This window comes from Oncorhynchus mykiss, chromosome 9, assembly GCF_013265735.2.
Source record: "Oncorhynchus mykiss isolate Arlee chromosome 9, USDA_OmykA_1.1, whole genome shotgun sequence".
In the NCBI taxonomy this organism is placed as follows: domain Eukaryota; kingdom Metazoa; phylum Chordata; class Actinopteri; order Salmoniformes; family Salmonidae; genus Oncorhynchus; species Oncorhynchus mykiss.
The window spans coordinates 23,857,088-23,872,014 of record NC_048573.1 but is presented as its reverse complement, the minus strand read 5'-3'; the positions used below and the strand labels follow the sequence as shown (position 1 = coordinate 23,872,014).

The following is a 14,927-nucleotide window of genomic DNA, read 5'->3' as shown; positions in this document are numbered from 1 at the left end:
ATAGATTGAGCTCTGACCAAAGCCAATGCACGCTGGGAAAGTGCACGCCTCCAGGAAACTGAGTTTCTCACAGTTTCAAAGACGTTACCCTAAAATGTGATGTATAGTTCCTTAGCCTTGGTGCCAGCTTGAAAAATTTGTTTGGGTCCCAAATCTGTTTGTGCTATAGTATCTTGCCAACTCCTACTGCACAAACATATCTGGGACCAGACCAAGACAGATCCATCCCCATCAGCACAGTAAAAAGCCCTTTGAATTGGCCCTGGCACTAATTCTTTTTAGCTCTGGCACCAAGACGGCTGCAGACTGGAGGGCAAGCCGTGGCTGGGTTGGGTTGGGCTGGGAGGTGCACCAATGTGCTGTAGCCCCAGGCAGCAGAACACTTTGCCCATGTGCTAACAGCTAACGCACCAAGGAGCATCTGGAAATAAGCAGGTTGCATCAGGAAATACTGTCATTACCACCAACTGGCACTTGCCTTCAGGCTAAGGCCAAGTTCCAAGGTCTCCAGAAGGGGAGAGCAGGGAAAAGGAAAGAACACAGTCACCGGGGTTAGAATTAAAATGGCGGGTGTTAACTACAAAAACACAGCTGCCTTTAAATTGTCAATTGAATGGCTGCAACACTTACACATGTCAGTCATGCTTTGAATGGCGTATTGCGAAGGTATTGTACTGTGCTTGGAAGTGGTTGGTAACGTAAGGGCAGTCTTAGATCTGAACATTTCAAAGTGCAGAGCTAAAACTGTCCTAGGTCATGTTAAGTAGGGAGAAAATGTTTTGAAACATTTTGAATTGGGGAAGTACAACTTGAATTTGTCCATTAAGGATGCACATTTTATCTTTCGGTTGGAAATCAATTTTGCTAAGGTATGACCTACTGAACTCCCCTGGTCTCAAGTTATACATTATTACTGTAGTAAGGAAGGACTGCAGTTGCACCTTCAAGGAAATCATTCAGAGCAGAGGAACCCAATTGATTCATGATGTGGTGACTGTGAGCACCAGGGCAGCGCCCTGAATAGCACCCTATTCCCCATATAGTACACAACTTTTGACCCATAGAGCTCTGGTCAAAAGTAGTGCGTTATGTAAGGAATCCATTCATGATGTGGTGACTGTGAGCACCAGGGCAGCGCCCTGAATAGCACCCTATTCCCCATATAGTACACAACTTTTGACCCATAGAGCTCTGGTCAAAAGTAGTGCGTTATGTAAGGAATAGGAGTCAGGTGTTGACGAGTGTAAAGCTTGATACCATTAGCCCAAAATTCAGACATATTAAACCATTTATATTAAAATTATACTGGACATTTTTCACCCATATCCCCCTCAAACTATTATGTTTCTAGGTATCATGCATGTTTTCAGAAACAGTTACGTGAATGGCCAATATTTCAACTCTCTCAATTGTCCATGGAGGCCGAGTGATTTTCCATTGTCACAAACACACCCAAATGATGTTCAACTAGCAGTATTTAGTATGCCGTTGGGCATCCCTACTCAGGTAACGGTCTAAATCACTCCTAACCGAATATGGTTAAAATAGACTAATGTTTCATGCTCTGAGATTAAGTTCTATGATGGGAAAGCAACAAAGTTAAAACTAGACCGTCAGAAATCTGCTTAAGGGGGCTTCAGATGTCTCCCCACAAGCCTAGGCCTCAGTCCATCTCATACCGTCCCATAGTGCTTTGCACATAGTCTTAAAGGCCCCTCATCAGATCAGCCATTTGTATTTGGCAGTGTGTTGTGAGTGTGTATGTGTGGTTTAGGTCAGTGAGATAGGGGTTAGAGTGTTCGAGAACCTCAGGTCAGTCATCATCAACATGCCCTGGAGAGACAGCCAAGTCAGTCATGTGCCAGTTGCAAATGGGTGGCAAAAGGGCTTCTTCCACACGGCTCCTGATAGTCACACTAAATTGTCTTGAAAAACCATATGCGTAATGTTGGTTGTCAAATTTCTCTGCTATCACCTGTCTTTCAGGGTCACGTTCTATTTTGAGCCATAGACCGATAAGTCGTCTGGTCTTAGCAAGTGTGTTTATGGCTGCAGAGGATAGACCTCATTTGAAAGCAGAACTTTTGGAGGTGCATGGTACTGGATTGCATATACAGTGCATTCGGGAAGTATTCAGACCCCTTGACATTTTCCACATTTTGTTACGTCACAGCCTTACTCTAAAATGTATTCAATATTTTTTTCCCTCATCAATCTACGCACAATACCCCATAATGACAAAGCAAGAACAGGTTTTTGAAATATCATATTTGCATACACCACCGTTCAAAAGTTTGGAGTCACTTAGAAATGTCCTTGTTTTTGAAAGAAAAGCATATTTGTTGTCCATTAAAATAACATCAAATTGATCAGAAATACAGTGTAGACATTCTTAATGTTGTAAATGACTATTGTAGCTGGAAATGACAGATTTTTTTATGGAATATCTAGATAGGCGTACAGAGGCCCATTATCAGCAACCATCACTCCTGTGTTCCAATTGCACGTTGCGTTAGCTAATCCAAGTTTATCATTATAAAAGGCTAATTGATCATTAGAAAACCCTTTTGCAATTATATTAGCACAGTTGAAAACTGTTGTCTGATTAAAGAAGCAATAAAACTGGTCTTCTTTAGACTAGTTGAGTATCTGGAGTTTCAGCATTTGTGGGTTAAATTACAGGCTCAAAATGACTAGAAACAAAGCACTTTCTTCTGAAACTCGTCAGTCTGTTCTTGTTCTGAGAAATGAAGGCATTTCCTTGCGAGAAATTGCCAAGCAACTGAAGATCTCGTAGAACGCTGTGTACTATTCCCTTCACAGAACAGCGCAAACTGGCTCTAACCAGAATAGAAAGAGGAGTGAGAGGCCCCAGTGCACAACTGAGCAAGAGGACAAATATATTAGAGTTTCTAGTTTGAGAAACAGACGCCTCACAAGTTCTCAACTGGCAGCTTTATTAAATAGTACTCGCAAAGCACCAGTCTCATCGTCAACAGTGAAGGGACGACTCCGGGATGCTGGCCTTCTAGGCAGAGTTCCTCTAGTGTAGTCTAGTGTCTGTGTTCTTTTGCCCATCTTCATATTTTCTTTTTATTGGCCAGTCTGAGATATGGCTTTTTCTTTGCAACTCTGCCTAGAAGGCCAGCATCCCGGAGTCGCCTCTTTACTGTTGAATATTTTTGCGATTTTTCAAACTTGTTCTGTTTTTTATTTTTAATAAATGTGAGGGAAAAAAAATCTAAAAACGTGTTTTCGCTTTGTAATTATGGGGTATTGTGTGTAGATTGATGAGGGGAATACAATTATTATTATTTTTAAATAATGCTTAAAGTAACAAAATGTGGAAAAAGGGAAGGGGTCTGAATACTTTCCAAATGCACTGTATGAAGGAAGGGAAGGAGGGAAGGGGGGAGGGAGGGAGGGAAGGAGTCATCCTACATGAGGAGGGAGTAAAAATGACTGAAAAGGAATGAGCAAACAAAGGCATGTCTGTGACTGCGGGACCGCTTCCAAACTCAGGAAGAGAGACAGGAGAAATCCGACTCCTGGCTCATTATGATGATTGGATTTACTGTTCACTACCCCAGGGCTTTTTACTACTTCCTCTTTGTTTTCTTAATAAAGATGATTTACTAAGGGGAAATCCGGTTTGCTTTGATATTGAGTTTGATAAGTCATTATTTATAAATTAAGACTTTCAACTGTACGCCAGTTGTAGCTTAGCTTAATCCCTAGACCCAGAGCTAAACTCTTTTTAAAGCCACCTTCGTCAGAGCAGACAATGAGAGGCCGCATAAGAGGTCAAAGTGAGTCAGGGCAATCAGTGCAATATGACACCTGTGTTAAATCAACATCACTCGCAAAAATGACTCTTCAATTGCAGCACACCGGTATTCAAATTAATCATTTGTGGCTTTGCACATTTGCTCAGTTCATTATACTGCTAGTCAGGGAAATTAACCTTGTTTAGCCATGTGTTCAATGATGACAGATGAGACAGGTCTCTCTACGCCAGACCCTAGTTCAAAGCTTGTGAAGTTCCTAGGCTCAGAGAGGGCATATTTCTAGTTATCACCTCATCTTCAGATGGACGTGCTGAGACACTAGCCTGGTTAAACCAGACTGAACACTCACCCTTCTGACGCTACCAGGCTACAAGAGCCACCCTTAGAACTAGTCCTTGGCAGGGATTCCTGTGGTCAGTCCACAACAATTGGTTATCCGAAGGGAAGATGGGAAAATATGTCTCTCAATCATAGATGCATTATTAGCATCATTATAATTTACTCCATGCAGGGTTGTTAGTCCATGTCTATAAGGAGAAATAAAGCAGTTCTGAAAGTATCCGGCCCCTCAACCTATGAATCAAAGAAATGCAGTCAGGTTGTGGCCTAAAGTTCTCAATGCCAGAGCTTGTTGGGTAATTGTGTTGAAGACACTATCCAGATGTTTTGAGGTCAGGGAGAGGTCAAGGCTTATCCAGCTCATTCTTTTAATTCTTCTAATCCATGAGTGTATTACAGGGACACTATCAGCTTATATGATCTTACCAACAAGGCGCTTGTTGCCAAGTTGATTCCACAAAGTGGTACTACTTGTACGAGGACCTTATCCTTACATTTCATTGTCATTATTTGGCTCTGTTCAAACTCTAAACAGAGAAGAAACGGTAGACGTTATCCTGAGTACCACAGGTACAGAAAGCTCTTTCTCAGGAAGTGTGTTGGCTTTCTTGGAGGACTCGCTGACAATATTCCAGTTGGAGAATCTATGACAATATTCCAGCTGGAGAATCGCTGACAATATTCCAGCTGGAGAATCTCTGACAATATTCCAGCTGGAGAATCTCTGACAATATTCCAGCTGGAGAATCTCTGACAATATTCCAGCTGGAGAATCTCTGACAATATTCCAGCTGGAGAATCGCTGACAATATTCCAGCTGGAGAATCTCTGACAATATTCCAGCTGGAGAATCTCTGACAATATTCCAGCTGGAGAATCTGACAATTTTCCAGCTGGAGAATCTCTGACAATATCCAGCTGGAGAATCTCTGACATTATTCCAGCTGGAGAATCGCTGACAATATTCCAGCTGGAGAATCTCTGACAATATTCCAGCTGGAGAATCTCTGACAATATCCAGCTGGAGAATCTCTGACAATATTCCAGCTGGAGAATCTCTGACAATATCCAGCTGGAGAATCTCTGACACAGGAAACCACTCTAACTCCTCCTAAGCTCGTTGCTAAGCAGAAGGAGACAGGCAAGATGCCAAATACAAGCTTTTGTCAAAGACCTGTGACCCATTAGACATTGTGAGCAGCGGTCTCAAATGAAGGACACCATTGTTCCTCACATGAGAAAACAGCTAAGGTATACTGCTGATTAACTCAGAAACAGCAAACTATGCCTTCCTGGAACTAAATGGATGACATCATTTTGAACTGATGATGGACACGGTGGACACTGGACAACTGTGTAATTTTTCTTACTAAACGGCCTCGCAAATAGCATTATGTAATGTGTTATATGTAAACATCTTTATACACCATTTGCAATAGTGATCTCCTTGACAAATTGTCTAGTAATCTGATACACTGTGTTTTTAGATGTTCTGAAAGCTTATTTTCCATTACCATTGCACATTAGTTCAGGAGTTACTGAGTAACAAAACGTTTGTATTTTTCAGCCCGTCCACTACAAGTGAAGCAGCCACTACCATAGAGGAGGATAACCACAACACATCTGCACAGCGGTCAACAGAACAACCTACTCGCAATTTATAACTCAAACTGTCTCCACTTTGCTTTGGTACCCATTCCATGAAGAAGCAGGAGACAGGCTTCCATTGAGTCAGGGACAGTGATGGGTTTACAGAGAGGGGCACTGCGATGGGCACTTCCCTGGCTGCTGCTGGTCGTGGCTGGAGGGTCACACAGCTCCCTGGTGAAGACTAACCTAGGGTTGAGGGTGAAGAGGGGCCAGCCGGCCTACCTGCAGGAGGGGGACCTGCAGTTCCACATCCCCCCGGTGAAGGATGCCTGCAAGGTGGAGGTGGTGCTCAACGAGCCAATTACGCAGAGGGTGGGGACGCTGACACCCCAGGTAATGTAACTGGCTTCTTTGTGGCAGGTCAACAGGTGGTAACCATTGCTTTTCCAGTTGTAAGTTGAATAGTCATCTAAGAGGGGATGATAGGAGACAAGCACACATTGAAGACCCTGCCCATGGCAGAAACACTCGGCACATCGGACACAGGACCCTAAGTAAGATGTATTTTTACCTGCCTGTTTACCACTTAGTGGTGGTGGACCTCTGAAAATGTCCTACCTGTTACAACTGGAACAGAAGTCTGAACAACCATTTACTATCCAGGAAAAGGGTTTGTGACAGACAACTGCCCTGGGGTAAACCTGGCAGTAAAACGCTAATAACAGTATGTCACTGGCATGTTTCTCCCCCATAATGAGAATCCCTGACAACGCTTAACACACTGTCCTAATTGCTGATCATAAAAACAGACCATAAAGCTGTTATATTAGGAGGTTTAGGTACAAGGGGGATTGTGATACAGTATGTACCATGGTATGTTCCTTAAGCAGTTCTTCAATAGGCTCTAGGCCAGGGCCGGCTCTAGCTTTTTTGAGGCCCTAAGCAATATTTGGTTGGGGAGCCCCCCTTACGAGTGGGCAAAATGTTTTAGTGCCCCCCCCCCTTCATGACAGAGAGATACATTTACTTTTTAAAGTCAATTTCCTGTAATTCTACAAATGTTGCCATCGGTCATAGAGAACATGTACCAATTTTAAAGCAATTTTTCTGCAGTTCTACACATTTTACCATGGGGAAGAAAGAAAATAATGACATTTTATAATGCATTTCATGCAATTCTACTCATTCTGCCATGGGGCAGAAATATATTTTGCCGTTTTAAAGCAAGTTGTCTGCAGTTCTACACATTTTGCCATGGGACAGAGAGAAGTCATGTAATTCTACTCATTTTGCCATGGGACAGAGAGAAGTCATGTAATTCTACACATTTTGCCATGGGACAGAGAGAAGTCATGTAATTCTACACATTTTGCCATGGGACAGAGAGAAGTCATGTAATTCTACTCATTTTGCCATTGAGCAGGGAGAAAATTTTGATTTTTTTTAATACATTTCAAGCAATTCTACTCCTTTTGCCATTGGGCAGAGATACTGTTTTTTGTTTTAAATGATTACTTCAAGTTTAGATAACTGGCTAGACTGACTATCCAATCTAAAAATTGTTAGATGACATGGCTAACTGAGTGACTGTCAGTGCTGCTGCACAAACACATTTTTGACTTGCACCGTGTGTATTTTACTATTCAAACACTCCAGGGGCCCTAAGCGACCACTTATGTCCTGCTCTAGACCCGAGGGGCTCATTTCCTGGACAAAACAATCCTGGACTAAAAAGCACTTTAAATGGAGATTCTCTATTGAGGATGCTTTTTAGTCCTAGGCATAATATGTGTATTGGAAACCGGCCCTTAATGATTTGGGCTTGAAAGTAGTTTTTTTTTGGTTTGAAAATTCGTGGAAAATGCTAATATTAGCAATTGGTGGCAGTGGCTATACAAACTCAACCAACGTGAGTATTGCAGTGGATGTCATTAGTCATTGGAACCCCTTGAAACTGATATGTCTGATCCTCAGAAGAGGAAAAGGAAGGTAGATCTGAGCATTTTATGTCTGACCCTGGACACTAATTGAGCTGTTGTCTGCAGGGAGAGACAGGCAGCCTCCAGGCCTAATGAAGGTCTGTTGACAGACTCCGGGCTTTTCCCTGTGCCCTCCCTAGTAGCCTACATGTCTGAGATGACTTGAGATACCCCTACGCAGCCGGAAATGTTGCCACCCACTCTCGTGTGTTGTTTGGTTACTGTGTAGCACTTTTTAAGGCCGCTATTACTTGTTGTTCACGATGAACAACATCAAGTAGTTACTTTAAATGGTGCTAGTTATGTGGCGGTGACTGTAGAGAGTATTTATCCTAAATAAGCAACAATGGTAACGTTATATTACTACCAGATGACAGGACGAAACCTCTGGTTTAGGTGCAGCTTGGGTTGCTCTGTTTTGTTTTTCTTCTGAATGTTACTTGAATAATGGGTAAACAAGACAGTGTTTTTCTGTTCGCTGTTTTGAGAGGAAAAACAACTTTTGATTTTATTAGCATTTTTGCTCTCTCTCTCCTATTTAGCTGGTGTTTTTTGAGGACTCTTTTTATGCCCCTTGTAAGATTTACTGCAATAAACTAAGCCTCAAGCTACATACATGGGAACCTTATTTGACCAGTTTTGTTGCAAGAGTATAATAATCCTGCAGCGGGAAGATTGTTAATTTATTAAGTGGTCATTTGGAAATGGTTTTTTTCTGAAAGGCTACAGTAGCCCACGGCTGCATTTCGGATATATCTGATTTTATTTTCACATCAAAATTGTAGGTGTTTGACTGCCACTACCTGGCTGATGACATAAAGTATGTCCACAATGGCTGCCCGATACTAAAAGAAGATACTGTCAAGCTTCGACTCTACAGGTACCTGCATCTTTCCAAATTCTATTCAGAGGTTCTATGATTACATGTATTGTATTTATAATTGTAAAAAAAAATATACCCATTTTGAATTAACTAAAAAAATGACACTGAAGGAGACTGAAGACATCACTTCCTGCAAAACAGAGTAGATGGCAACAGGAATTCTTTATTGTACTAAGTATTGTACTCACTTATCACCTCCCTGTAAAGTTGGCCCCACTTGTAAAAGGAAGTTCTGACCACTGGTACTGTTTTCAGTGTGACTAGATGGTCTTCTCCCCAGGTTCACAGAGACAGAGACCTTTACAGAGGTCTTCTTCCTGCGTGTGGAGATCATGGAACCTGACTGCAACATCATCAAACTAGGGCCCAAGTCCCTGGTGGTGCCAGAGTTCTACGGCCTGTCCGACACGCTGGACGGCAACGTGGTGTCCTTCCACTATGAGAGGATGACCAGTCTTGAGTGTAGCATCCGTGTGAACACCCACGAGACACACCTCCCGGGTCATGGTCAGTTGGTCATTGGGGAGCCAGACCAGCTGGAGGCCAGAGGGGACGAGCCGGAGAGCTTCATTCCTCTCCGGCAGCAGCTAGGTATGGATGTATAATAGTATTACTGTTGTAAAATATTGGTAGTAATGGTAACAAGAGTAGTGATACAGTCAATTGGTAGATAATTGGCAAACTCAGAATGTTGGATGTATTAAAAGTAGTGTTCAACATGAACTGAATTCATTTGAATGCATGAGAAATCAGTGTAATGCATGAATTCCAACCAAAATCATTTACTTGTCCTTGAACACATCCCCCTAACCTCACTTCCTCTTCTAATCGTACAGATAACAAGGCCAGGGCCATGTGTAAGACTGAGGACTGCCTGAACGGCCTGAAGCTGGCAAAGGTTATCAAAGTGCCCTGTGATGAGTTCCTGGTGATGGGCCTTAGGTACCAGCACATAGACCCACCGTCTCCAGACGTGGACTACATCGCCCTCCGACTGGACCTCACCGACACCAGGAGCGGGAGCATATACCAGGTACTTTACGCTATTTCTCATCAGAAACATTTTCTAGAAGTTACCAAAATGTTGAAGGATTGAAATCTTGAGGTCAGTGAAAGTACTTCATATGCTGCGAAAGTTCAACTAAGAAATTCAGCCTCCTTGTTAGCACAACCTCACGGTAGGAATGCTTTGTTTGTCTGTATTTTTGTAACTAGGCAAGTCAGTTAAGAACAAATTCTTATTTTCAATGACAGTGGCTTAACTGCCTTGTTCAGTGGGAACATGACAGATTTTTTACTTGTCAGCTCAGGGATTTGAGCTTGCAACCTTTTGGTTACTAGTCCAATGCTCTAACCACTAGACTACCCTGCCGCCCAGGGTACCCTAGTGATTTAACCATGTGTCTATGTGCTTGTGCTTGTGCTTGCGTTTGTATGTGCAGTCGGAGCGGGCCTGGATACCTGTCCACATCCCTGGCGCTGTTCCCAACCAGCCGCCCAAGCCAGCCTTCATGTCCATGTTTATCCTGGAAGTGGACCAATTCATCCTCACGCCCCTCTCCACTGCCACCCTGGACGCAGAGGACGGAGAGACCCCCAAACAGCTGCTGGTGTTCAACATCACCAAGCCCCCCCTAGAGGGCTTCATCACCCACCTGTCAGACCACACGCGACCCATCTTCTCCTTCACCTGGGTGGACCTCAACGACATGCTTATCGGCTACCAGCCACCCAACTCATCCCACACCCAGCGTAGGAACTATGAGGTGCCCATTACTGTTTCCTTTGTTTGGCCCATCACATTCACAGTGTTTAAATTCAATTTCCATTGTATTTAAGGAGGTGGTGGAACAGGTCCAAAAGTGTGGCAACATTTTGTTTGGCATAACAACAGAGTTGGCTATACATTCCAAACAGATCTGAGACCAGGCTAGAATGGCATCTTTCTCAGGCCATCAGATGTAGTTTCTCTTCAACAGGTGGAGTTTGAGGTACATGACTTCTTCTTTGAGAAGAGCGCCCCGATCATGGTCCACATGTCAGTTAGAACAGCAGACACCAATGCACCCAGGGTGTCCTGGAACATGGGTAGGTGTCAATGGCAGTAGAGGCCGGTGGGAGGAGCCATAGGAGGACGGGCTCACTGTAATGGCTGGAATGGACTCATGGAACGGAGTCAAACATGGTTTCCATATGTTTGATACGTTCTATGTATTCCATTCCAGTCATTACAATGAGCCCGTCCTCCTGTAGCTCCCCAAACCGGTCAATGGGTGTATTCCAGATACACAACTTCTGCACAGATCTTGTACAGATTATAAAATGGTTATGTCACAATGTGATCTTTCTAGGTCTTAGTCTTCTTGAAGGTCAGTCTCGTCCAATCACTTGGGATCAGCTCCAGATTGTGGACAACGACAACTTCAAGGCTGTACGCATCATCACTGTCGACGGCCTCCAGCATGGCAGGCTAACACTGAGAGGTATAGAACTCCTTCAATAGCATCATTTGATTGTTATTCTATTTTAATTACTTCTAGGATGTCGGCAACATCCCCACTATGTGTCCATAATCTGCAGGTGGCAAGGGTTTCATGTTCACCGTTGCCGACATCCTCGCGGGCGCTGTGCGCTACCATCACGACGACAGCGACACCACCAAGGACTTCATCATCTTCCGCATCACCGATGGGCGCCACCAGACCCGGCACAAGTTCCCCATCAACATCCTGCCCAAGGATGACAGCCCACCATTCCTCATCACCAACACAGTGCTGGAGCTCTCTGAGGGCCACACGGCCCTGCTGAGAGGATCCATACTGCAGGCCTCAGACATGGACTCAAGCGACGACTACATCCTGTTCAACATCACCCGGCCACCGCAAGCTGGAGAGCTCATGAAGATCCCTGGTCCTGGACTCACTGGTGAGGAGAGGAGCACTCTGAATAGACCACATTGTTTTACAAGGCACAGCTATTGTGCACACTTTGGTTCCCAGCTGAATGCAATTGCAAGGCATAGCAATGGGGAACTTTTGCCGAGCTTTATTATGCAATGACCGACTTGTTGTTTAGTTTGATAATCACATGCCAGTTTTAGAATGATATTCTTCAATATACAGGTAACTGCCAAAATAATGGAAACACTTGAGTAAATAAGGGATGCAAAAGTATATTGAACGCAGGTGCTTCCACACAGGTGTGGTTCTTGAGTCAATTAAGCAGTTAACATCCCATCATGCTTAGGGTCATATATAAAAATGCTGGGCAGGCCATTATTTTGGGGTCAGTGCTATCCTGGCTCCTTGGGACATCCCTACCCTAACCCTTACCATAACCCTAACCTCAACCTTTACCTAACATTAACCTTTTAAAATGTACATTTCAATGGGTTAGGGATGTCCCAAGGACCCTGGATAGCCCAGACCATTACTATGGTTGCCATGGCTATGCTTCCATAGGATGACAATGCCCCCATCCAAAGGGCACGAGTGGTCACTGGACGGTTTGATGAACATGAAAACAATGTAAATCATACGCAATCATACTCAGTCACCAGATCTCAACCCAATTAAAACACTTGTGGGAGAATCTGGAGCGGAGCCTGAGACAGCTTTTTCCACCACCATCAACAAAACACCAAATAATGGAATGTCTCGTGGAAGAATGGTGTCACATCACTCCAATAGAGTCCCAAACACTGGAGTTGTTCTGGCTGGTGGTGGCCCAACGCCCTTTTAAGACCCTGTACATTGATGTTTCCTTTATTTTGGCGGTTACCTGTATGTTTCAGTTAAGTCACACAGCCTCATAAATTATCACTTAGTTTTATCTTAAATCATCTGTTAAAAAGAAAATGACAATGGTGTTCTTTTCCTTGGTTCTCTCAGGTTATCCTGTCAGCCGTTTCCTGCAGAAGGACTTGTTCCACTCTGTGGTCTACTACCGTCATCTAGGGAATGAGGTGTTTGATGACTCCTTCGAAGTGGTGCTCTCGGACTTCCATGACCCACCCAACCTTTCAGAACCTCAGGTGAGTTGTACCATTACCGGATCGTGTACAATTGCAGATTCATAAAGTTGGATTGAATGGAATTCAAACTCCTCAAATGTCATTCAAAGCTAATGTGGTCTCCCACCTTTACAGGTCATAGTGGTGCACATCAACCCTGTGCCTGACCAGCCACCTAAAGAGGTCCCTGGGGTGACTCGCTGCCTGGTGGTCAAAGAGACAGAGGTGGTCCACCTGACCAAGAAGCAGCTTCACTTCATCGACCTGGAGTCCCCTGACAGCGAGCTCACATACACTGTTACCACTCCGCCCTTCTACAGCAGGTCTTATGGGTGAGCATCTCATGTCGAGTTAAGTTTGTTTTTGCCATTTGCAGGGATAGAATGCATACTGTACACTTGGTACCAATAGGGAAGAATGATTACCAATGCTAATACGTTAAGGCATCCCCCTTCAAACTCGACTGTTACGTTCAATGTGCTATTTTCCTGTTGGCCAGGGGCCTTGATGCAGGGAGGCTGTTCCTGGTTGACAGCATTGCCAAATTCACCAAGGATGCTGAAGCCCCAGTGTTAAGGTTATTCACACAGGTAAGCTCAGATATGTTTACCCCCCAGTTATTTTGGCTGGACGGGAGAGAAATGTCAGACTAGGTTTACTAACACCTTTATTGTTCCAGCATGCAGTCAACTACATGAAAGTGGCCTACATGCCTCCCATCCTGGACATTGGGCCTTACCCGCAGCACATCCAGTTGGTGCTCTCCGTCACCAACCAGCAGGGAACCACAGTCGCTGGCATCTGCTTCAACATTACCGTGGTGCCAGTGGACAACCTGGCCCCAGAGGTATAAGGTTGTGTTCAAAGTTATCAAGCTAGATGACACTTCTGTGTCTTCTAACCTCCAACCTGTCACAATCATGCTAGCACGGCTAACTCTACCACAAGCTGTCTAGGAGTAGCTGAAGCAGGTTGAAGACTCTACACCAAGGCGATTGAGGCCCTCGAAGGCCAAAGTACTGCTGGGTTTTATTTTCTACCTGGTAGTTAATTGGTCCATTTATATCATGAATTGAACAGACAATTTAGCCCTTAAATAAAATTTGCCCTTAAATAGAAGAAGGATTGTTTCATCCCTTCAGGCCCTTCATTGGACAACCCTGCTGTATACTTTATGTTCCCTCCCCAGGTGCACATGAAACCTCTGACAGTGGACGAGGGTGGGGAGTGCTGGGTGGGTCCGGACCACCTGCTGCTGGAAGACCATGACTCTACAGAAGAGAGCCTGAGAGTGGAGCTGAAGAGAGAGCCTCAGCACGGAGCTGTTCAGCTGGATGGCTTCTCCATGAAACCGGGCCAGAACTTCACTGTTCGCGACCTGAAAAGCCTAAAAGTTAGGTCAGATATGATTGATGACACTTCATTACTGCACCCTAACACACTGCGATGCTCATGTAAAGTTTGTACATGTTGGCTGCGTTCCAATGGCCACACTATATACCGTTTAGAACGTATACCCAATAGAAGGCTTGATTCTAAGCATAATGCTAGTGTAAATTTTGGAACAGAGCAGTCATTGGCTATCTATATACAGCATTTACACAAACTGATTCGATAACAAGGAGAGTCAAATTGTGTCAACAATCCTATTGTATCGTGGAACCACAATTGTGTTGGTTTGTCCGTGCAGATATCATCACGACAGCTCGGAAACAGTGGGCGATGCCATTGAATTAATCGCTACCGATGGGATTAACGCAATCAACTTTGTTCTGGAAGTTAAGGTACTGTAAACTTAATGTACATGACCATTTCGATGCTAACAGAGCCAAAAATATGTTACTGTGAATGTTTGCTTTATGAGAGTCAAATACCATATCTTTGTCAACAGGTGACACTGATCAATGATGAGGTTCCAGTTCTCATGCCAGGTCTGAAACCTGTTCTGGACTGTGCAGAGGGACAGGAAGTCATCATCACCGCTGAGTACATTTATGCCACAGACGCAGACAGTGACGATAACAGTCTGACCTACATGATTGCCCGTCAGCCATACCATGGCGTGGTGCGCAAAAACGCCATTGTGGTCGATCGCTTCATTCAGGCAGACATTGTCGCAGGGAGAATCACCTACGAACACACAGGTATTATTGTTAAATCTACCTCATCCCTGCACCACCATAAGTGTATTGCTGGTTTATGACCATTCCATTTAAAAAAATATATATTTGTATACATTAACCCTAACATCTTACAACTTTTATGTTGGCCATCATGTGGTTTTCTGTTTTCTAAGTCAAAAAACATGATTATAGACATATTATTTCATCCCCTTC

General features: G+C 43.9%; 1 protein-coding gene across 5 annotated transcripts in view; it reads left to right on the top strand.

Annotated features, from left to right (window-relative positions):
* The window catches only part of frem1a (Fras1 related extracellular matrix 1a), a 31,699-nt gene that overhangs the window by 4,926 nt on the left and 11,846 nt on the right, over positions 1–14,927 (top strand). For 4 of the 5 annotated variants that reach the window (XM_036987611.1, XM_036987613.1, XM_036987614.1 and 1 more), the window contains exons 2-16: positions 5,695–6,110; positions 8,482–8,576; positions 8,860–9,170; positions 9,416–9,612; positions 10,022–10,345; positions 10,559–10,667; positions 10,931–11,062; positions 11,160–11,504; positions 12,470–12,612; positions 12,727–12,923; positions 13,091–13,181; positions 13,271–13,438; positions 13,781–13,989; positions 14,282–14,375; positions 14,483–14,735. In XM_036987611.1, coding sequence (XP_036843506.1) covers positions 5,871–6,110; positions 8,482–8,576; positions 8,860–9,170; positions 9,416–9,612; positions 10,022–10,345; positions 10,559–10,667; positions 10,931–11,062; positions 11,160–11,504; positions 12,470–12,612; positions 12,727–12,923; positions 13,091–13,181; positions 13,271–13,438; positions 13,781–13,989; positions 14,282–14,375; positions 14,483–14,735 — 2,908 coding nt within the window. In that variant the 5' untranslated portion in view covers positions 5,695–5,870. Of the gene's footprint in view, positions 1–5,694; positions 6,111–8,481; positions 8,577–8,859; positions 9,171–9,415; positions 9,613–10,021; positions 10,346–10,558; positions 10,668–10,930; positions 11,063–11,159; positions 11,505–12,469; positions 12,613–12,726; positions 12,924–13,090; positions 13,182–13,270; positions 13,439–13,780; positions 13,990–14,281; positions 14,376–14,482; positions 14,736–14,927 lie in introns of those variants that run through there. The other variant, XR_005053207.1, reaches the window with a different exon arrangement.